The sequence below is a fragment of the Zosterops lateralis genome, assembly GCF_965231275.1.
Source record: "Zosterops lateralis genome assembly, chromosome: 17".
Taxonomy (NCBI): domain Eukaryota; kingdom Metazoa; phylum Chordata; class Aves; order Passeriformes; family Zosteropidae; genus Zosterops; species Zosterops lateralis.
Window position 1 is genome coordinate 1,029,606 of NC_139777.1, and position 24,413 is coordinate 1,054,018.

At 42.8% G+C, this 24,413-nt stretch overlaps 1 protein-coding gene across 1 annotated transcript; it reads left to right on the forward strand.

The window, feature by feature from the left end:
* The first annotated feature begins 1,891 nt into the window (after positions 1-1,891).
* SLC15A4 (solute carrier family 15 member 4) lies at positions 1,892-24,413 on the forward strand. Its single transcript, XM_083873974.1, has 8 exons — positions 1,892-2,492; positions 8,187-8,482; positions 10,262-10,430; positions 11,003-11,080; positions 11,973-12,141; positions 15,142-15,297; positions 20,543-20,701; positions 23,053-24,413. The coding sequence occupies exons 1-8, from the start codon at positions 1,923-1,925 to the stop codon at positions 23,193-23,195; spliced, it is 1,740 nt and encodes a 579-aa protein (XP_083730100.1). The 5' UTR covers positions 1,892-1,922; the 3' UTR covers positions 23,196-24,413.

Below are 24,413 nucleotides of genomic sequence, written 5' to 3' on the forward strand. Positions count from 1 at the left end.
CAGTCATGCCCAAATGTTTGGTCTGTAACTATGTGATGTCAATCCATTTTTCACTGAAAACACACAGCCAGCAGTGTCTTACCCACTTTGTTCTGGCCAAAAATAAGACTTTAAGATCATCTTAGGGGTTTAATTTTAAAAATTTAATTTTTAATTTATGTTTTCTCATTTTATTTACACGCTTTGTCCCATTGAGATCAGGGTGCTCATTCTCCAGGTCCATTTTTCACTGAAAACACACAACCAGCAGTGTCTTACTCACTTTGTTCTGGCCAAAAATAAGACTTTAGGATCTGCTGAAGACAATTTCATATGTTCACAGCCTTTACCTTTAATATGTGTGATGGTGGGACTGCAGCACATCTTAGGGTTTTAATTTTACAACCCCTAATTTATGTTTTCCCATTTTAATTACATACTTTGTCCCATTGAGATCAGAGTGCTCATTCTCCAGGTGTTCCTGTAATTCCTGCTTGCCCTCTGAGCTGAGCTGAGCTTCTTCCAAACATAAAAAAATCACATATAAACCCAGCCTTTTACAGTGCACATTTATCACCTTTTCCTGCTGAAAGGCCTTGTTGTGAGACAATCTTGAGTATAGCATTAAATAACCCTAAAAAAACTGGGAAATGATTTGGGGTCTGGAGCATCTCTCCTTTGAGAGAACACGAGAGCTGGGCCTGTTTAGCCTGGAGAACGCTGAGAAGGGAATCTCATTAATGTATATAAATATTTCAGAGGCAAGTGCGAAGGAATCGGTGCCAGGCTCTTTTCAGCGCTGCCCAGCAATAGGATGAGGAACAAATGCCCATAAACTAAAGCACAAGATCCACCTCTCCCTGAAGAAGTTTTCATTCAGGATAAGGATGGCAGAGCAGCAAAGAGCTGCCCGGGGAGGTGGTGGATGTCGATTCTTTGTTGATTTTTTGCAGATATTTCAAACCCTCCTGGACGCGTTCCTGTGCCAGCTGCCCCTGCCCTGGCAGTGGGGTTGGACCATCCATCTCCAGAAGGCCCTTCCAACCAAAACAGTTCGGAGAGTCTGTGAAAACTCATTTCCCTGCTGTAGCACCCCCAAGAACGGTATGAGAGATTCAAAGTGGGGAGAGAACACTGGCGGGGAGAGGCTCTGCACAGAGAGGGGTGTTAGCTCTGGCCGGGACCTGCTGGACACCCTGAGGGACCCGCCGGACACCCTGAGGGACCTGCTGGACACCCTGAGGGACCTGCCGGACACCCTGAGGGACCCGCCGGACACCCTGAGGGACCTGCTGGACACCCTGAGGGACCTGCCGGACACCCTGAGGGACCCGCCGGACACCTTGAGGGACCTGCCGGACACCCTGAGGGACCCTGCCGGGCACTGACGGACACCCTGAGGGACCTGCCGGCCTGTCGTGGCGAGCACTGCCGGACACCGTGAGGGACCTCCCCGTCACCCGGCCGGGCACTGCCAGCCCTTCTGAGGAACCTCCCGTCCTCTCTGACAGACACCCAAGGGAATTCCCCGCCGCCCTGGCGGGCACTGCCAGCCGTTCTGACACCCTGAGGGACCTCCCCGCCGCCCTGTGGGGCACTCCCGGCCGCTCTGACGGACACTCAAGGGAACCTCCCCGCCACCCGCCGGGACTCCCTCACGGCCAGCCCGACCCAGCCCCGCCACTTCCGCCCCGCCGCGCCCCGCTCGGCCACCTGACGGCGCGGAGGGCGGAGTGACAGCGCCCTCAGCCAATGGCGCTGCTCAGATACCAGGGGCGGGGCCGGGATGTGAATGAGTGACCGCTCTGTCAGCCAATGGTGCTGCTCAGCTGGCGGGGTGGGCGGGGCCAGCGCCGTCGGTGGGCGCGGGTCCCGGCGGGCGGGCCCGGAGCGCGGCGGGGTCGGGGGTAACACAGGGATAACACGGGGGTGACACCGGGGCCATGGACGAGGCCGAGCCCAGCGAGCGCAGCCCTTTGCTGAGCAGCGGCGAGCGCGGCAGAGCGGCCATCAGCGCCTTCCAAGGCCGGCGCCTGGCCTGCGCCGCCGTGCTGCTGGCCGAGCTGCTGGAGCGAGTGGCCTTCTACGGCATCACCTCCAACCTGGTGCTGTTCCTCAATGGGCCGCCCTACGGCTGGGAGGGCGCGCAGGCCAGCCAGGCTCTGCTGCTCTTCATGGGCATCACCTACCTGGTGTCTCCCTTCGGGGGCTGGCTGGCGGACGCGCTGCTGGGCAAGTTCGGCACCATCCTGCTGAGCATGGCGCTCTACCTGCTGGGCATGCTGGCCTTCCCCGTCATCGCCGCGCCGCACACCCGCCAGGGGCTGTGCGGGGACATCCCGCTCTTCCCCGTGGAGAACTGCTCCTCGCCCGCCGCTAACAGCACCCCGGTGCCCTGCTCGCAGGTGGGGAACACCCGCTACTGCGCCACCGCCGCCTTCGTGGGACTGGGCCTGGTGGGGCTGGGCGTCGGCTCGGTCAAGGCCAACATCACCCCCTTCGGGGCCGACCAGGTCGGGTATGGGTCGTGTAAGAGCTGCTGGTGAGGCGGCCCAGGGGGGCAGAGGGGCTTGGCCTCGGTGGGGTGGGCACTGCCCGGCTGGATGGTGTCTCTGGATGGTGGTGGGCCTTGGAGAGGATCACATCACCCTGTAGGATGCAGGTTGTTGAGTTGTGTGCCCTGTTTGATAGAGTTTTGGTGCCTGTGGGGTGTGGCAGAGGGGCTTGGCCTCGGTGGGGTGGGCACTGCCCGGCTGGATGGTCTCTGGAAGGTGATCACATCGCCCTGGGGAGTGCAGGTTGTTGTGTGCCCTGTTTGATATCATTTTGAAGCCTGTGGGGTGTCAGGTCTCATACGGTCTTTGGTTTTCCTGCCTTAGCTGTGCTGTGTTGGCTTCTTCATTGCCTAAGCCATCACCATCTTGAAGACTTGGATTGAAAACTTAACTTACATTACCTACAATACTTACATTAAATAGACTGTTAGTTAGTCACCCTCCTTGGTGAGTTTGTACCCACTTAATTTGACGCCAGAACTGATCAGATCTAGTACAGAATACACATTTTACCTTCGACAAGGGCGACATGGCCCCTCTAAGGCAGTGTCAGAGGCCTCTGTGCTAAAGGAGGGCAGCAGAACAACCAGTTTTTGTGCTTTAGGTCTTTGTGGCCCTCGGGGGTGTTTCTGTGCAGGCTCGTGCTGTATCACATGGTGAGAGGATGCTCTGAGCATGGTAAACATCACCTGGGCTGTGCCCACAGTGATATCATCCACATTGATATCATCCCTGCACATCACAGAAAACATCTCAGAGGCGATTTGGAGTTCAGTAGTGACAAGAATCCTCTTCTGTGCTGTTTTTACAGTCCTCTGCTAAGGCTCTGTGCTGGCTGTGGAGGTTAAAATGGAATTTCTGCTTTACAAATGGAGAATTTCAGTGTGCTCAGGTGCCACTGAGCAGCTTTTCCAGCCAAACTGAAAGTCCAGTTGTATTTCTGTTTAGTGGCTCGCTGAGTTCTGGTTAAAACAGGCATCAGAAATGCCATGAATTCCTTGTGAGAAGGAGGATCCACCACAGGATCACACCTCTGTTCTCTGCTGGGCCCTTTGCATTTGTCATTCTTTGGCATTTCGCGTGTTCTAAATCCTGGAGTTGTGGCTGAAAGGCAGTATTATATAAATGTAAAACATTGTTACGGCCCAGCATTGTGTGTCCCCAGTGCATTAGTTCTGCCTAAGCCAGCCTGAGCCCATCAAGTGAAATAGCTTTAATATGACTTTATCTTGTAAGGTGTTTTTCAAAAGTGACTGCTTATCCCCAGAACGCTTTATGAAATTCAAACATGGGAGATAAATAATGGCAGGAGCAGAGAGAAAGAAGAGCCATTGCCAGTGGAATTGTAGCTGTTGTAGCTGGATTTTGTAAAGGCTTTTCCCCCAGGGTTTCAAGGAAAGCAGTTTCTGGCTGGGCTTGCAGATAATTCACAGTGATTTATGTAGGGTGAAGCAAAAGAAATACTCCTTTCTGGGCCATAATAATCAGTGGAGCTTTGCTGAGGACTGAATTTTCCCCTTCTCTCTTTTCCTGGCTTATCTCTTGTTAAATATATTCCAGCATGGCCCTTACCTTGGAGTGCACTTTGGGGCCCTCTTGGTGCCTTCTCTCTGCATGGGGATGGAGAAAACTGCTGGGAGATGTCTAAAAATCTATATATCTATATATTTATGTGTATATATATATATATATATATATGGCTCTGTATCTATATCTAGCTGAGAATAAAGTCTGTCTCCCAAACCCACGTTTTTGGGAGGCCAAAGCACATTTCAGACATGTTTTGTGCTGATAAGATTTGTCCTCTTTCCCCTGAGTACCCAAGGAGAGGATGGATTGTAGATCATGTACTTTAGTTGGCACAAGTTGAAAACGTTTCAGAATATTAATTAAATTTCATTGCAGAGCTCTTAAAAATGACCGTGTGGATTTTTCAGCTTTAATTTGTGTATAGAATTTGGGTGGAGGGCTCTAATACAATGAGATGTTTCTTTTTTTTTTAGCAGAATCACTTTGTGGAAAATCAGAAACTGAGTTGCAATATTTATTTTTCTCTGAAGTTGAAAGATATGGTTTCAAACCAACTCTCTGTTAAATGTGTGCTTTTAGAATTGCTGTTAGAATTAGTATCCAGTGACTTCCACCAGTTCAGCTTAGCAAAAAAAAAGTCCCTGCACAGTTGTGACAGAGCAGCTTTTCTCAGCTGTTTATAAATGTATTTCTGGAAGCTGCAGGCTGATCTGAGCTGCTGCTGCTCTAAATCTGAGCTGGAGCTGTAAATCTGAGCTGGAGCTTCTCGGAATAGCCCTGCTCTCATCATGTGCTCCCATACCCTGGCACTTTCCAGTTCCCCTTTTGTCAGCGACTCTTCTTGTCACTTCCTGTTCCAGGGAGCCCTTGGTGACTTTCTGCAGTTGGGAAACAATGACTGTTGGTCATTTCTTGTGAAAGCTGCTTCAGCTGTGCCACTGGAGCCAGAAGAGTAGCAGACTCTTAATCCAGTATCAGCTGTAATAATTCTAATTATAGCTGGGTCTCTTTTAGGGTTACAGGGATTAGAGAGGCTTCCCCCACTCTGTGCCTTCTCTCTGAGCCTTCAGAGCCAATAAACCTCTGGCCAAAACTGCCAGAGACCTTCTAGTTCTGCTAGAATTGTTCTTTTACAGTTCCTATTGGAAATTGCTGCTTTAGAGTGATTTTCAGCCTTTATTTGTAGAGCACAAGTTGTCCAGCCTCTGGATAAAGATGGGGAACCACAGATAAAAATTTGAAGGTCCCCCGACTGCAGCTTATTTTGTTGTTGTCAAACTTCTTAGGAGCCTTTGGACCTCGAAGTCTCTGCAAAGAACAAGTTTGAAACAAGTTGTGGCATTCACAAGGCCAGTAATAATAGATGGGAGGAGAGGAAACAGACTTTATATCTGAGCTTGCTGAATTTTAGTATAAAACTTTGAAATTCTGTAGCAGCTGAGTAATACTGTGGAGCTCAGCCACCAAACTCTCTCAGATGATCCCAAAGAATAAGTGTTTGTGTGCAGTGATGGATTGGAGGATGAAAACTGCTCCTGTCAGCACCTTTGGGATGATCCTGTTCCTTTCCTGTGGGGCTCTGACAAGACATCTTCATAGTTCTTTGTCTTTGAGATGATATTCCACCAGGCACTTCAGTGGGACTTTCATTCCCTTATTAATGTTTGCCAGTTTAATGCCTTAGTGGCATTATTTCAGACTTATTTCAGATGTGGCTGTGATGTGATTTTTAGTGCAAATATATACTTTGATAAAGAGGGAGATGGATTCTTTGGACTGTGAGTCTGTCCTTTGAGCACTGCCTTCCTTTTGGTCACTCTTACAGAAAGGACACTGGAGATTGTCACCTTTAGGGACACAAAAAAACCACACACTCACCTGTCAGGTGGAAGTGAGGAAAAGAAGAGCAATTTATTATGATTTGGGGTTTAAATAGAATTTGGAATTTGATCAAGGATTGGAGGACAGGAGGAACACCTCTCTGACCCCAGTGGTCAATTCAGAAATCCATCACAGAGAAATATAAAAACAATCTACTTTGTTTTGAGAAACTCCAGAAGAAATACATAAACAATCATCAGAAGGCTGAAAACCAGGGTGACAAGAGATGGCGAAGAAAGTTTCCAGTAAGGGCCACAGACATGGTCAGTAGCTGGCAGGTGAGGAACCACAAATCAGTCTGAATTTCCTACCTCTGGAAAGGCAACAAAAAGAAAGATGTGACAGTTTGTGCCAGCAGTGGTGAGTGGAGAGAGGCAGTGATGGAGCAGGATTGGGATGGAGATGAGCTGTCTCTGCTGTTCCTGGAACAGGGCAGGTTCCAAAAGGGGAGTGCAGGCAGTCCTTGCCACTGTGTGATAATGAATTACCTGTGGAGCTCTTGGCCATGGGATATTGTGGATTCTGAGAGCTGACCCAGGTTCAGAGACAGGTCACAAGGAGAGGAGAGCTGCTGCTGCATTGATTGAGCAGAGAGGAGCCATCCCTGGTTCAGGAAGTTTCTCAGGAGCTGCTGGTTGGAGCTGGGGTAATGCCTGACAGGAGCCTCATGCTGTGCTTCCCTCTTCTTACCTGCATCAAAGTTGGCTTTCTTCTCCCAGCTTTCCTTTGTGGAGGTGTCAGCGGGGTCAAGAGGGAGGATGAGAAGTCGTCTTCCTCGCAGAAATAAAGAGAACCGAGACTTTGTGATGGAGAAATGGAAACTTCATCAAACGGATTGCAGACACTTTGCACAAGTTGGAGCACTGTGTTCCGTGTAATTGATTGCCAATATCCTGCTGCTCCTTGGGCTTCAGAAGGAATCCCTGGATTGACACACTGATCAAAGTTAGGAATTGAGTACCGAGTTGGAGCTGGAGAGGGAGAATTTCTTGGGTTTAGTCTCCAGGATTGAATTTGACACTCTCACAGCTGGCCCTGAATGCCTGACAATGCTCTTAGCTATGCACAGAATTATTATTCTGTAATATTTCCTTTCTTGGGCTTGGCTAAATGGTCCAGATGGGTTTGGGCACCACTGGGAAACCTGGAGCTGTTAATCAGAACTGACAGCGCTAAAAACTCATTTTAAGACGCGGCTTGTTTTTCATATCGCAAACTAAATATGGATCTTGTGAAGATCTGGCAAATGAGGGGAAATTTCAGTTACAAATGAGATTTAACTGACTTGGTAGTCACTGTTAATGGCCTTTCAGTCATCAGCCCCTGACAAATCCAGTATTGGGGATTCTTCTACAGACTGCCTGATCTTTTTAATATAGTTTAAATTTTAATATGCATCATTTCTCTTACATCACCTTTATGAGAGATGCTGGGTTCCTGGGACTTAAATTACAAAATGTGGGGTAACTTAAAGCAGCAATATTGAAGACGGATGGTAAAAACTGTACAGAATATTCTGTAAACCAGAAATGTCTTTACTTTTCACTGGAGAGACACTGAGAGCTTCAAGCAGAAAAATAACACCACGAGCAGCCCTGACTTGGAGGCATAAATATTTACTGGGGCCTTGTGATCCTCAGGCAAATCAAATTTAATTAAATTTTTTTTTAAAGATCAGGATGACAAGTCTTCAATTTGTGTTCTGATGAGAGGCATTAAGACTGTGTTAAAAATTAAATTTGCTGTTTAATTACCAAGTATTCATTTGAGGCTTAGAAAATGGAATAGTGTTAACTGTTATGTAAATACAGTTAGAAGAAGCAATTGTGGCAATACGTTAATTTTTAGATGGCTTAACTTTTTGTCACTAAAAAAAATAGTTATTTAAACTCCTGTGGACTGTGGGATGTTAATCTGAGGGAGCTTTTTGTAGAGAAATGTCCTAGTGAGAGTGAGTGCAGTAAAAATAATAATGGCCTGTCTGGAGATGTTGTGTGGCTTTTTTTATCTCTATGCTGAGCTTCTAGAAGGTAACTCACATAATGGTGCAGCTCAAGGAGATGTCATTTCATCAAACACCACGTGAAACCCCAAAACACTTCAATCATTTCATTGTGACTCCAAATGAAACCTGAACTCTTCAGTGCGATGAACTCGTTTGAATCCTAATTCAAAGATTCTAATCCTGTTCAGCCTCATTTCCTTCAGAAACTGAAGGCTTTGCTTTCCATCTTCCCCCAGGTCAAAGACAGGGGTCCGGAAGCCACGAGAAGATTTTTCAATTGGTTTTATTGGAGCATCAATTTGGGAGCCATCCTGTCCCTGGGAGGCATCGCCTACATCCAGCAGAACGTCAGCTTTGTCATCGGCTACAGCATCCCCACGGTCTGCATCGGCATCTCCTTCATGGTCTTCTTGTGTGGGCAGAGCTTCTTCATCACCAAACCCCCCGATGGCAGCGCCTTCACCGACATGTTCAGGATCCTCAGCTATTCCTGCTGCTCCCACAGGGGCCACGGGGAGCATCCAGCAAACAGGTTTGTGATGGGCTTTTGTTCAGAGTCAGCACAGCACTGGAGCTCTTGGCTGGTGGTGACTTGTTGTAATTGGATATTACCAGTAGTTAGTAACTAGTTACTACCAATAGCTGGTAGTGACTTGTTGTAACTGGTTATTACCAGTAGTTAGTAATTAATTACTGCCAGTAACTGGTGGTGACTTGTTGTTACTGGTTATTACCACTAGTTAGTAACTAGTTACTACTAGTAGCTGGTGGTGACTAGGGGACGTGAAAGAATTACACTCACCCGTCAAGTTGAGAAGTGAGATGAGAAAAGAGAAAGTTTATTATGATTTTGGGGTTTAAAGTGACTTGTTGTTACTGGTTATCAGCAGTAGTTAGTAACTAGTTGCTGCCAGTAATTGGTAGTGACTTGTTGTGACTGGTTATTACCAGTAGTTAGTAACTAGTTACTGCCAGTAGCTGGTAGTAACTAGGGGGCGTGAAAGAATTACACTCACCCGTCAAGTTGAGAAGTGAGATGAGCAAAGAGAAAGTTTATTATGATTTTGGGGTTTAAATAGGGTTTAGAATTTGATCAGGGATTGGAGGACATGAAAGAATTACAGTCACCCGTCAAGTTGAGAAGTGAGAAGAGAAATTTTATTATGATTTAGGGTTTAAATAGGGTTTGGAATTTGATCAGAAATTGAGGGACAAGAGTAACATCTCTCTGACCCCAGTGGTCAACTTCAAAGTCCATCAATTTCTCTTTCTCCTTGTGGAGAAGGAATGTGTTATTTACAGAATACCAGTCTAAGCATGAGAAAGCTCCAGTAAAAATGTAAAAAAACCATCAGAAGGCTGAAAAATCAAGGCAACAGTAACTCCCAGCAGAGGCTGCAGGAGGATGAGCAGCTTTGCTCTGAGAACTGGAATTCTGGAGATGTTTTCTGGGAGTTGAGGGCTGGGAGAGAGGCACACTGAGATCCCTGGTGTCACTGAGCTCTGTGTCCTGCCAGCTCAGGCTCCCTCAGGGTGTCACATAACCTGACTGTGCATGAGTTAACTTTCCTCTCTGGTAGATGTGTCTATGGATGTCTTCTGCTTTGAAAAGCCATATTTTATTTGCATTTAATGCTGTAAGGAGCTTGATGGGGAGACAAAAGTTTTCCACTCTTCAGAGCTGCCCGTGGAATACTGGTGGTTAAATTGAACCACTGGCAAGAGATGTCAGCTTGATGCTGTTTTACACCACAACAACACGAATTCTGAGATTCAGAAGGCTGAAAATGACTTTTTTTTATTTTTGAGGTGTGTCTCTTTTATATACTATTTTACAAGGACCAGTTTGATTGGTGACACAAAGGTAAACTTCACTCCCATTGGTCAGAGCAGAGGAAGTCTCTCCTAGGAAAAGAAATTAATAACAAAGTTACAGTTTCAAAAAGCATTTCTCCTGTTTACAGAAAAATCTCTAGGATAAGAGTTTCAGCAAACCAAAACACCTCAGGCACAAAACCAGGGCTACATCAGGTGCCTCCTCTGCAGTGCGGTTTAATGTGTTCAGATTGTCAAAGAGCTCAATGATTTAACAAACAATATCACAAAATAAAGGTTACCCCAAGCTCTGCCAGTTATAAACTTCCCAGCAGAAAATTCCCCCTCATGTCCCCACCTGCTGGGGATCCAGTCTAACCTGGCTGCATTGCTGTAACTCCCATGAATTAATTATTTTGGAGATGAATTAGCTGTTTGTAAGGAAGAGCAGGCTGCCAGCTGTGTTTAACTGAACATTTCCAATCCTTTTCCCAAGTGAAGGGCAGGGAGTGCTGCATCCACCTCGCAGGCAAAGCCTCTTTGAGTCTGCCAAGCTGTCCCGGGGGGGGCCCTTCAGAGAAGATAAAGTGGAAGATGTGAAAGCTCTTGTCAAGATCATCCCTGTCTTCCTGGCTTTAATACCTTACTGGACAGTGTATTTTCAGGTGAGTAGTTCCAAATGGTTACAGGTATATTTTTACAGAATTTCTGATTTTTAACTTTTTTTTTGGGGGGTGTCCTCTCATAAATAGGAAATTAAAGTTGAGAGGTGGAAAATGACTACTGGGGAATACTCTCAGATAATATTTTGGAAAAATAATGGAAAAAAAATTATAATTGTAGTTAAGACTCAGAGTTGTACAAATTCACAGATCTTAAATGCTGTGCTGTGTTACACCTTGTTTCACACAGGTTAGGGTAAATGCTCTAGACCTTATTTTAATTTTCAGGTTCTGTCATATAGAGATGATTCAGGCTACCAAATACATTTTGAGCAAAAAAAATCAAACCCAGTGCAGTCACTGTTTTCAAAGACTCACAAATGATTCTTTGTGTTTTTAGTCAAAATAATTGTAAGGTTAAAAAATCTGGTGATGTTCTCACCATAATTCTTTTCAATTTGCTGTGTTAGCATTTCACCTCTGGTATAATCTTTGTTAATTGTTACGAAATGAAAAATACTTTGCTCTCAGCACTCCTTGTCCAAATAACCTCAACCCCTCTTTCCTAATCCCAGATGCAGACAACATACGTATTGCAGAGTCTCCATCTGAAAATCCCTGAGATATCCAATGACACCAACTCCATCCACACGGTAAGCAGAGCAAAACTACTGCAAAGCACCTCGATTTAGCTGAAATTCTTTAATATTGTACAAAAATTCCAGGAAGTTCAGGCGGTGCCTTTAGGGGATCACTGGTTTCAGCCTTTGGGGATTTAGGAGCACCGTGCACATCCCAGATTTTGTCTCACCAGCCTGTTCTGGTGACTCTCACTGCTTTCACCAAGAGTTTCTTTATCCTTTGAAGAGAACTGCTCAATCTCCATGCCCTGGGTTTCCATACCAGGACAGAAGCATTTCTGCAAGCCCATCCCTGAGTGATGCATTAGGATTGGAATTTGAGACACATTTGTTACTTCAGGCTGCCTGATCAATAATCGCTTCACCTTTAGAATATTGAAAAGAGCTGTTCCATCAGGATTTTTCAAGAAAGGCTGCCTGGCATCATGAGATTGCAGAAATGGTGCAGAGAAGTAAAACCATGGGATTTACAGAATATTATACATGTTATACCACCTTCTGTATTCATTTGACAAGTGTAAGTTGATTTTTAATTGAATTTTGCATTCACATTAGTAAGAATCTGTTTCTACTGTTCTGTGGCACATTTCTGATGGTTCTAAGCCTAAGAGAAGATCCACAGAGCTTGGCTATTAAATACTTCTCATGCCTGAATTAGGTAAAAAGTTTAATTCTGTCAAATGAGAAACTGAGCTCACAGATATATGAGCAACCAGATTCAATGAAAACCTGACCAGCTGAACATTTTCTTCAGCTTTTAAACACTCTTATTTGACTTTTCACAATGTCTGTCAGTGCATTGTTGTTTATTTCAGATCAAAATGTTCAATCAAAATATATTTTTTTGTAAAAGAATAATAAAAACAGCTCCTAAATATGAAATTGGAGTAATTTCTCCTTTCAGTTTCCAGCAGCCTGGCTGACCATGTTTGATGCAGTGCTTATCCTGATCCTCATACCCCTAAAGGACAAGCTGGTGGATCCCATTTTGAAGAGGAATGGTTTGTTGCCTTCCTCACTGAAGAGGATTGCAGTGGGAATGTTCTTTGTGATGTGCTCTGCCTTTGCTGCAGGTAAGAAAACCCTGACACGGTGAATTGTTCAGCTCACTGCAACAGCATTTAAAAAAAAACAACCCTCTGTGAATATTTAATTCAGCATTATTCAGATTTTTTTTCCACAGGATAGTTGGAATGGATACATTTCCCTCAATAAAGGGGGTTGTATCTAAAAATTTACTAAATTATTCTGAACACTTGCAATAAAATTAGACCATTTTTCCTGCCTGAATTAGACTTTGCATATACCCTTTAAAAATATTTCTTTCAAAGTATAAAAGAGCTGAAATTTGACCTAAAATCCTTTTCCTCCCTGATCTGAAATAACAAAGTTATGTTATGGCTGAACAAGAGTTTGCTCCTGTTTTGGATTTTTCTCTCCCCTGCCTTCCTGTTCCCCGATGTTTGGGAATTTATTTGGGTAATAATATATATTTGGGTAAAATATCTCAGCTGTAGCATGAAAGGGAAAAAGATGACAACTTTGCTGGCCCCATAAATCAGCTGCTTTTGAGATGATTTCAGGTTGTTAAATGCTGCTGATGTGGAACTGAGCAATTCCTTCACAGAAATCTATTGCCCTCAGCAGCATCACCGTAATGAACATATTGATAAAGCATTAGAGCATTAAATAAATTCATTGCAGCACTTGGGATCCCCTGGATTTTAGGGAGAGGGACATTTTATATGGTTATTAAGATTTCTTTCAATGAGAGAGGTAATTACCGGTCCAAGGTCACTTTGTGGGCGAGGAAAGTTCTTCAAGCAAAGTCATTTAAAGTTAAAATGGAAGTGTTTCTCTGATTCCATGTTTCTCAGGGCACTGCTGCTGCAGGAGGGGATGATGTAAAACCCTGAAATGTCAGCTCTCTAAATAGAACCTGTGGGCTCACACATGGAAGGGAATTCAAATCCAGCAATATCAGTTTTTACTCGTGGTGGGGAAGGGCTCACCAAGCTGAAAACTGAGTTGGGGAATGGCTCCATACAGCAAAATTCCTTAAAATTTCAAATTATTTGTTCAATTCACCTACAGCATGATTTTCTTGGTTTGATCCTCCTCAATTCTTCCCCAGTAGAAAGTGAAAAGGTGAATTCTTTGGGTGATTATTTGCAATCTGCTTGGAAAGTTTTAACCTTAACATCTCTTCATCGTAACAGGAATTTAAGAGCTTCAGTTGTGACAAAGTTGGGGTTTAGGAAAGTGTTTATTTCTGGCAAGATTTATATGTTTCATTCAATTTTTATTTTCTCCTTAGGTGATATTTATACCTGCAAATTAATATATATTAATATAAATATTTATTTATATATATTTATATTTTATTATTATTTCCAACCATTGCTGCCTTTAAGATGGACACTGAATAAAATCTTAAACATAAGAAAATGTCCAGAATTTGTAGTCTTAATGATTTCTTTGTGCCATATTTCTGTTTTGACTCGCCCATCTAAAAGCCATTAGCTGTGGACTCTATTCAGGCTGCCTATTAGATCTGTTAAATTGTTTAAAATATTTTATAAACTGTGTTAAAATACAACTGATTAGATTTAATGAACATCTGCTGTGCCTCGTGCATCTTCTGGTGAATTCTGAGCAGCAACGTTCAAGGTTATTCAGCTGGAAAATCTACTTCATTTATGGAGTTTAAACCATTATAGCAAAGAGTTCAGATTATTTTAACTACTCAGAGTGCAAAATGAAACTTGTCTGTCAAAGTCTTAGAGGAAAAAAATCAATATATTCCAGATTCTGAAGTATTTTGAAGATGAATTTATGAAACCAAAGTTTGGTTTGTTGTGCCCCTGGGTGGCTCAATGTTTATTTTGTAAGAGTATAATAAACACATTAAGATCACTCGATGTTCTGAAAGGTGCAGCAATTCCGTGTTGAGTGTAAATAAATGGAATTACATCTGAGCTCTTGGATGACTCCGCTGCTTTGTTTACATTTTAATTAAGTTCCACTCTGAAATGTTTGGCAGCTGCATTAAAAGGAAAACGTGGAGAAACCCAGTTTTATTTTAATTACAGCAGCTCTCCATAGTTCAGAGGGCACTGAGGGAGCTGGAGAGCTCAAGGAAGAGACATAAAAATAAGGTGGGTCACCTAAAAAAAAAAAAAAAAAAAATAGAGGAATATAGAGAATGTGGTGGATGGCCTGACATGAAGAAGGAAGCAGTGTCAGTACCTCAGTCGTGCTCCTCTGAATTGTGATGAATAAATTCACCTTATTTCCAAGGATAAGAGATGAGAGTGCTTTTACTTTTTGGGTGAAGCAGGGAGCTTTATTAACTATTAGCTCTTCTGTGTATTTTATGTAACTGTGAGTCAATCGTTTCATCTGGGCAACTTCAACAAAAACCCCCCAGCGTTATTTGATATTCACTTTTCCTCTAAACTGTTGTGCTGAGCAAGCTAAAAATGCTGATATTTCACACTCTGATGTCTCTTTTTCATTCCGTATGAAGTGATTTCTGTGCAATGTATTGCTTGTAAATCAAACTCTAATGAGCTGCTGGATCTCTTTGGATGAAAAGTGTCATAGAAATGTCATAATCATATTCATGGAGGGTTTTCAGAGCTCTACAGGACTGCTGGAGCCATTTCCATAAGCAAAAGGGTTTCTAATTTATGAACACTGTGGTGGCAGTTGAAATGGTTCAACAGTGCAAAGGAGTAGTTTGTGAAAATGAGATTTTTCTTTAAAAACAGCCCAGCACGGTGTCCGTGGGAGCTCTGAGCTGATCCAGCCAGAAATGGGCTGAGTGTTTGTGTAATTATTGCTGCTCAATGAGGATATCATCACTAATTCTATGGCAGAACAAGTGTATGTCCTGAAATAACAACAGCAAAAGTAAATCTGCAGTGCTTTATGTCAGCAAATAAATCCATATTCCTCTTGTATCATTTCTAATTTAAATACAGGGCTGAAATCCTGATTTAATTCTTAATACGGAGAAACAACTTTTGCATCTTAGGTCAACCTTTTTTTTTCCTTCCATTTTCACACAGGAATTCTGGAAAGCAACAGGCTGAAGATTGTGAAGGTTAAAACAATTAACCAGACCATTGGGAATGTCACATACCACGCTGCAGATCTGCCGATCTGGTGGCAGATCCCTCAGTATGTGCTCATTGGCTTCAGTGAAATATTTGCAAGTATAGCAGGTAAGAGCCTTGGTGTGCTTCAATCTGCTTTTTTCTCTCTGTCATGATAGAAAATAAATACTCCTCAAATCATTACAAGTCAGCTCTGATGTTCCCAAATACGTTTTTATACAATATTGCTGAATTTAAGTGGCAAAACTCACCACTGTCTTGCACATTGGAGGCCTGGCAATGAAAGATTGTGCTTTCAAAATTGAATTTCAAGCGCAGTAACACCTGAAATATTTGTGTGTGTGGCATCCAGTTAGTGCTGGAGATTTGCAAGCTCTAATGGAAAACAATGTGCTCTTTCAATATTGTATTTTAATGCAGTTTTGTGTCCTCTGAATCTTCCTCTCTGTTGGAAATACAATTTGTGCTTTATCATTTTTGGTTTTTTTGGTTTTCTAAACTGAGCTCACAGTTTAGAAAGTCAATTAGTTAAGTAGACACACCTTTCTGAGGGGAAAGGGAAGAAATAAATCACATTTATCAATTTAAATTCATGTCATTTGAGTTTTTTCATCTCAGAAATAAGAAAAGCTTTTGTAATAAAAGTATTAATAATGAAGTAGCTATTTTTATATAATTTCAATCTATTTTATTTCTGGATCAGTTTTTCTGTAGCTGTTCCAGCACTTCAAGCAAACTGAAACTCTCAAATTTTTGTGTCTTGAACAAATGCAAGAGATCTTAAATTCCCTAAGAGAAATGGGAAGAGAGGGTGAACAAGACTATAAAATCAAATTTCAATTTTTCTGTCTTGAACAAGTGCAAGAGATCTTAAATTCCTTAATTCCTTGTGTGATGTAGGGGACATCTGTGTGTTCACACTGATTTTTAAGCTGAAAGTGAAGAGGGTGAACAGGACTATAAAATCAGATTTTCTGATCTATTTCCTGTACGTGCAGGGCCCATCAGCAGGAGGAAAACTCTCTGTGGTCACTGTGGCTTTCCTGACTGATTTCTGGGCTTGCACAGGTGAAATAAATCCTCCTGGGGATCTCCCAAAGGTGCTGTTTGGAGCAGTAACAGAAACACCTCTGAGTGTCCAGGAGCCTCTGCTGGCAGCACTTCAGTTAAATTGTGGAGCTCCTGATGCAACCCATCAAAACTCCTCCAGTGACTCGCTGTAAAAATAATTTCTTTTTTTTTTTTTTTTTGCTGGACTTATTAAAGTGTTGAAATTCTCTGAGCTGTGAGGATCCTGCACTCAAACTTGGCAATACCTGCAGCTCTTTTTCCTTCCATTCCCCGTGACAGAAGCTGCTGTTTCATTTCCCCTTTTAGGAGGAGTTTGTACTTTCATTCCTGGGCAGTCACAGGGAGATTTTCTGACTCTCTTGCTGGTCCCAGCTGTCACAAGGCTCGTTTGTTCCCCTCTCAGTGGAACAGGGAACTTCTCCTCCATCAGGTTTCTGGTTTCTCGTGTTCTGCTGTCATCACACTCGTTAGGAAATAAAATAAAGTGTTTGGATTGCTTGGCAAGGAGGATAAAAGTGGGGTTTGGTATTTTTTTTTCCTATCAGTGGCTGTCCATTTCATTATGTGTGTATGGCACCTGTCACAAATGCTAACACACAAAAATCTGAAGAAAAAACCTTGCCTGATTTAGGTATTTATTAAAACCAAGGCTGTATTTAGCATTTTTATCCAAAAAGTAATTTGTAGTCAGTTTAGTGATTGTACCACTTAAATCCCAACTCAGATAAACAGATGATTTATCAGAAATACAAGTGTTCATGGAGAATTAAACCAGTTTCTTCCCTCTTACACAATCTTGTTTCACTGTCAGGTTCTATTAATAGTTCATAGGTGTTGGCAAGGAAAAAAAATAGCCAATTTTAGTCTGCAGGCAGTGGGAAGGTCTCAGAGCATTCTGTGTTTGCTGAACTCCAAGCTGAGAGGACTTCAGTGGAGTTCCTTGTGAGAATTACACAATCCTTGTGTGAATATTCTGCTCCTTCTTATGGGAATATTCTGCTGGGTCTGTACCAACAGCGTCACAACTTCAAAAACTCTTGGTCAGGCTTTGAAAAAAATGTACCAGGAATTCTGTGCAGACTCAATTGCTTTGTGTAGTGCAGTTTTACTTGATTTTTTTTATTTTTTTTTAACAAAGGCTCTTTCCTGCCTTCTGATTGTTATCTGAACATAATTCTTAATATTTTTATTAAGACTCAGAGCGTACTTCACCAATTCAAGATTAAACTTGGTAAAGGCACCTACTGTGCTATGAAAATCAGGCTTAAAACAAGCAAAGTATTAACAATTCCAAATCCATAATGATGTGGAAATGTTTGTTGTGAGCAAAGAGGGACTAAACATCACAAGAGCTGAACCATACCTCTGTTTTTCTGTTTACTGTAAAACTGAGCATATTCTTATTAAGCCCCATTAGTCACAGCCGAGGTACCTTTAGGAAGATGACACACATTGAATTAATCTTCTGTATTATCCTGTCAATCCTCCTCAAGCAGCCTTGTTTGACTGGGACTTGTAATCTCCCATCACAACAGCAGCAAAGGCCTTTTTGCTTTCAGGAGTGCTTGTCTGCAGGAGCATGAAATCATTATCAGTGCCTGCCAGCAGCCACAGGAAAGAAAATATTTGATATTCTCTATGCCACATTAAATATTGGTGCTGCTGCAGAAGTTGCTCACATTTAGAAACGTGCCTTCTTTTTCTTGCAAAAAGTGCAGGGTTTTTGTTCTGAGTCTAAAGTCTAAAGTCTTTTTGCAGCTGGGACAGTCAGATCCAGTGTGTCTGTAAAATGAACAAGGAATGAAACAGTCCAGACCCTTTCACATGTTATACCTGAGCTTAACTAATACAGAATATTCAGAATCCTGATGTGACCAAGGTGTGCCTGAGGCTCAAGGAGACCTGTGGCAGCTCTGATAACTTAACAAGAAATCACCAACAAGCTGCTCTGTCCTCAGAGCACTCTGCTTATTCTTTCTTAAAATGCAATTGGACAGATAAATAAATACTCCTTGGACAATCTGAATTGTTACATTGGTGGCAGAGCTTAGGAAACAAAGGCACTTTTAATTCTGGGAATAAATCTCGTTTTTCCTCCCTGCCTTGCCTGTGGGCAGCTGTCTCTGTCTCTGGTAGGGCTTTGAATTTAGGGAAACCTGTCTTTGGTTGGGGTTTAAAATTAGAGAAGCCTGTCTCTGGTTAGGGTTTGAATTTAGGGAATCCTGTCCCATTCTCTGGTTAGGTCTGAACTTAGGGAATCCTGTCTCTGGTAAGGGTTTAAATTTAGGGAAGCCTGTCCCATTCTCTGATTAGGGTCTGAATTTAGGGAAACTTGTCCCATTCTCTGGTCAGGGTCTGAATTTAGGGAAGCCTGTTCCATTCTAAGCCTGTCCCATTCTCTGGTTGGGTCTGAATTTAGGGAAACCTGTCTCTGTTTGGGGTCTGAATTTAGGGAAACCTGTCTCTGTTTGGGGTCTGAATTTAGAGCAGTCTCTCTCTGGTTGGGGTCTGAATTTAGAGCAGCCCCACAGCTGAGCTGGGTGAGGAGGTTTCAGTTCCCTCCCAGCAGCTCTGCTGGCCCATCCTGCAGAGGAAAGGGGCAGGCTGGTCCCAGCTGTGTCTCAGGTGGCAGCAGGTGTTGTCACAGCACTGAGAACACCCAGCTCTGCTTCTTCCCCAAGAACAAAGTTCCTCCCTGGCAGCAGCTGTCAGTGCTGAAACACACAGACACAGGGTGATTATCTGCAGAGGATTTTATTGAGGAGCTCTGGGAAATCAGGGTACAGGGCACAGACCCAAATCTGACTCCCACATGGATTAGGGATGGATGTTTTTATACCCTTTTGTTCTAGAACTACATATTAATTATTAAATTAATATTGTTCTATTGTATACATTGATCTGATCCAACTATAAATCCTTATAGTTTCCATCAGCCCCCCCCAAACATCATTTCTCATAATTCTTAACCAATAATCATATTCCATCCCCAGACAATCATTACAATTAACAATCACATCATGATGATGGTGCAGGTGCAGTTTCCTCTGTCCACGATCCAGTAAAGACAAAACCCACCCTTTGTTTCCAGGGTAGTTTTGGTTCCCTTTCCCAGCCCAGCCTTTCTGTCCACCTCCCCTGACTCTGTTGTACACAATTCCCATCATTTTTAGGAACATTTTAACCCTCTGCTCTCACAGCCAGGTTCCCTCTCTGGCTCCAAGTGTTAATCCTTTCCCTGAGAAGAAATTCCACTGAGTTTCTGTGAAAGCCTGTCTGGAGCAGTCAGACAGCAATGGTGCTGTAAATAAAGCATCCCTTTATTATTCCAGACATCAGAGTTATGCAATTTCAGCTCTGTAATGCTCTCCTTGCAAAGAAAAATGTTAGATGAGGTAGCATTAATTCTCAGAGTGAGCAGACTGTTTTGAAACAAGCATTTCACCTGTCAGGAAAAAAAAAAAAAAAAAAAAAAAAAAGCTCTGCAGTGGAATGTATTTGATTGTCTCTTGTGAATAATCCCATTTGATTTTTGACAGGAGTATTATTCTAAAGGGGAGAGTTAATCATGGGCATTAATCTAGTGTGTGCTCTTGGTAGACAAATCCAGTAGCACAGATTTGCAGATGGATAGTCCCAGGTTTGTTTTTCTTGGCTTTATGGGGTGAAATCTGAGTAAAGACAGCTGAAAGGTCGAGCCCTACATCTACAAATCTTACAGAGAATTGCTTGCTAGCGAGCAGTGAACTCAGAGAATTCTAGCTCAGAAGTGAATGAAATTAAAATAATTACTGCCTTTCCAGTTCCAGTTAATTTCTCTGTCTGCACATTCACAAATAGAGACACTGAGGCTGTGAGAAATAAATGTTCATGGCCAACGCAAGAGGGACTTTTTTCTTTGTCTTGCACATTGTGCCCAGCAGACAGGGAACAGGGAAGCAAGGCAGAGGTGGAATTGCCAGGTTTGAGGCAGTTTAATACATTTCTTTGAGGATAATTTGAGACAGAAAAATGAATATGTGGGTTGAGAAGATTCCTTGGTTTTACACGTGGAATATAAATAAGATCAAAGTCTGTGTCTCAAACGTTGTCCATTTAATTTAATTTAATTTAATTTCCATTTAATGTCCATTGAGGGCCTGTAAGAGGATTCATAAAGCAATTAAAAGGACCTGGGAACTGCTGGGGATTCTCTCCCCACCTGTAACTTCTACAACATTTCCAGAACAATCTGCTCTCATCTCTTACATGTCCCAATAACATTTTTTATCTTTTAACACAGGTCTAGAGTTTGCCTATTCAGCTGCTCCCAAATCTATGCAAAGTGCCATTATGGGACTGTTCTTTTTCTTCTCTGGAATTGGATCCTTTGTTGGCTCTGGACTGTTGGCTCTGGTGTCTATTAAAGAGATTGGCTGGATGAGCAACCACACAGATTTTGGTGAGTTTATTTTTCAGTGTCTTCATGATCTGGAAAGCAGAAGTTTCAGTTAAGCATCAAGGATGTGGCACAGTTATTATTTTCAAAATATTAATTTATCTGCTGCTCTGTTAAAATTTCATTTTGTATCTAAGTATGAAATGATGTCACTGTGGGAAATAATTCACTGCCCTCATGAAAGCACAAAATAACACCTCTGTAAAAACCTCAGTTACTGCATTTCATCACTAGAAATGATAAATATTTTCGTTTCAGTAAAAAGAAATATTTAAATTGCGGAAGAATATATTCGGTGTCAAGTACTGAAATTGCTTTCTGTGGTTATGGGAAGTAAAATGTACCCATCTCTCTCCAAGTGATGATTCAGCTTCCTCATTTCTGGTGACTTCATTGAAATTACCATGAGCTAATTCTGCATTTCTGTCTGCTGGATATTTATACTCCTAAAGTTCAACAAATCACCTGCTTCCAGTCGCCAGTGGAGGTTAAAAATAATTATTGGCACCAGTAGGTGGCACCTGGGGAATTACAGAAAACCCTCCCATCCTCGATGGGCTAATTAATTCAACCAGGAGGAGTGTGAACAGTCTTTAAAATGTCTGCTAGACCTGCTGGGGGTACATGGCTTAAAAGTTCAGACCAAACTTTGAGTTTTCTCTAAGAGAATTTGCCATTTCATCTGCCAAAAAGCAATGGTGTCAATTCCTACGTGGGCCACAAGTTGGCATTTGTGGTTTGTCAGTTGTCCTTTAAAAACTCGCAGAAAAGAACAATTAGCCTGAACCTCATGGAAATGTCCTCCTCAAATTAATATTTCATTCCATTGAGATTTTTGTCCCCAGTCCATTTCAAAATTAGCAAAGGAATTTTTTTCTGCAGCTCCTTGCAGAGGTAATTCAGCTGATAAGGGCTGGATGGGGGAGATAAGAATTTCACACAAATAATGATGATGGTGCTTTTTGAGCCCTTTGCCTTTGCTCTGTGAAGCAGCTGATGAGAAAACACTGCCAGATCTGTCTGTAAAATCTTTGGGCTGTGTTAAATCTCCCCAAGGATGGGAAGGAAAGGATTAATTTACCTGAGCCATTGATGGTTTTGAGAGGGCTGTGGACCCCTCTCAGCACTGGGTGTTTGTACCTTCCTACAGCCCCTGCCTCAACTTTTTGTCACTTTATACCTCAGTTTTCACATGGTGTGACATTATTGGAAGTCACCAGCTTCACATCTGAACTTCACCTGGGTTTTCCAGGGTGGGAATTGCAAGGAGGAGTTTGCAATTCAATTCAATTCAATTCAATTCAATTGCAATGAACAATCTCACCTTTTTCATGAGATGCTGTATAATGACTATGTCCCAAATTTCTGCTGTTTCTGCCAACTCATGACATCAGTGAGGATGTTTGGCTGACTCCAAAAATCTCCTGAGAGAGTTCCCCCTCTGCCAGCACTTCAGGGGTGGCTGCAGCCACTGATCTGACTTGTTTCTCCCACCAAAAAGAAGATTTCATGGGTTTTAATATCCCATCTCATAAAGGATAATTACTACTCTTTAAACACATCTGCTCTTGGAATGGAGATGCACATGTACATTGTATTTTAAATGTCAAGGAAAGGCTCAGTTTAATTTTACTGCTTTTTATTATAAGTTCGTTTAATTGAATCTTAAGTTTCAGTAATTAAAGTAATTGAATCTGCACGTTGATAGGTTTGCTGCAGGAACAGCTGCTTGGGGTCCATGTACACATCACTGTTTTAGTCCCTGCAGCCTGTTTGATAATCATAATGGTCCAGTTGGCTTGTGCTGGGCTGGAAATGAGCCACGATATATTGTTCTTGGAAGTACAGCAAGATGTTCCCTAACAGAGGAGTGATGTTTTAGCACTGAGCTTTCTTCATTTAACATTGTTTAATGTCCAGAGCAACTGATTTGTGACAGCTTGGAGGGAGCATCAGAGGTGAAGTCACTTACATTTTCCTGAACTCTAAACTTTGTCCCCAAAAAAGGCTGAGAAACAATTGCAGTAATGTTTTTTTTTATATATATTTATGGAGTTGCCAACTTCTTCCTTTTACAGAATTCATTTTTTGGTTGTTTGATTTTCTTTTGACTCGGTCTAAAGGCATTGGAGAACAAAAGAAAACATTCTTTATCCTGTGCACATCTCCCTCAGCCTTTGCTGTGGATAATTAAAAATGAACTGTGCACTGGGATGGGAACGTGAGCTGGGTTTGGTTCTGCACTAAAGTCTTCACCACTTAAACTTGACGAGATCTGTGGTTTTATTTGTATCATTGTTATTAATTTTTTTGTTGTTGGTTTTTTTTTTTTTTTTTTCCCTAATTCTTTCTAGGTAACATTAATGGCTGCCAATTAAACTATTACTTCTTCCTGCTGGCTGCCATCCAGGGAGCCACCCTGCTGCTGTTCCTCATCGTGTCTGTGAAATACGAGCACCACAAATCCAAGGGCAGCGAGGCCAACGGGAGGCTCTGAGCCCTGCCAGGGGCTGTGCCAGCAGGGCCAGGGGACAGAGGGGACAGTGCCAGCAGGCAGGAGCTCTGTGCCTGCCCGGGGGCTGTGCAGCCCTGCCCTGTGGGATGGGGAAGTGCCTTAAGGCAGGGGCTGTTTTCTTGCACTACGTCCTGGCGGAGCGCGGCAAAACCTCAGCAGTGGCTTCACTGCAGTTCCTGCAGCTGCTCTGGGCTCCCGGGGAGATGGTCACTGAACTCCTGGAGCTGGGACACTTGGAAATGGAGTCTGAGGAGTGCCAGGGATGGTTCTGACCCAAACAGAAACACTCAGCAGGTCAAGCCTTCCCTGAGGACACAGAAGAGAAACCATCTGACAAAAACCTCGAGCACCCGTGGATTTGCAGTGCTGGGAGTCATTTTGGGAGAGAGAAAAACAGGGACAAGTTAAATTCCAAATTAGCCAGATTACAAAGGAATATCATTTTATAATTGGCCTGTCACTGACAGTGTATCAGGGATTTAAATCCAGACTTGCAGTCAGGTGTGGGCCTGATATTTCAGGCTCTGAGAGGTTTTAGCTGCTAACAGGTTAAAATCTCTCAGAGCCAGAAATACCAGCCCCACAGTCAGGAGTTTCCACGACTGAGAACTGAATCCTAAATCCCAGTGGCTTGTCAGAGCTGCTGCAGACTTTGGTGCACAATTAATACTCATTGGGATTGTTTGACTGCAGCAATATTTTTATTTTTGATGCATTAGATGCATTAGGACAAGGCCCTGTTCAGTCTAACACTGTCACTCCCCTAAAGACTATCCCAAATATCTGCAGGAAGCCAAGTGAGCTGGAATTGTGAGCAGATCAATGCACAGCAGCCATTTAGCAGCCTTTAGCCAGATCCTTCAGTCTTGTCTTACTTTTTAGTTAACGTGCTCCAAGGTTTGGATCTTTCGGCAACACATTCCTCCAGCAGAGCAAACAAATGGCTTTATGTTCAATTTTACTGATCCTAACAACTCTACTTCAGGGGGTGTGTGCAGACTGGTGTGGAAGGTGCAAGGAATTCTGCAGAAAGAAAAGAAAACCTTTTTATTAATGTGTTGAATTTTTTATAGTTTTCCTTTGTCTGCAGTTCTGTTGTTTCAAATGTCCTTATTTTGTACACGGACATCTTTTTAATGAGTTTACAAAATAAAAACGAACCTCCATGCTGTGACTTTTGTTTCTAGGTGAATAAAATTA

Coding starts and splice junctions, on each gene's coding strand:
- SLC15A4 (XM_083873974.1), top strand. CDS start 1,923: ATGGACGAGGCCGAGCCCAGCGAGCGCAGCCCTTTGCTGAGCAGCGGC. Junction 10,431..11,002: donor ACTGGACAGTGTATTTTCAG/GTGAGTAGTTCC, acceptor TCCTAATCCCAG/ATGCAGACAACATACGTATT. Junction 20,702..23,052: donor GAGCAACCACACAGATTTTG/GTGAGTTTATTT, acceptor AATTCTTTCTAG/GTAACATTAATGGCTGCCAA.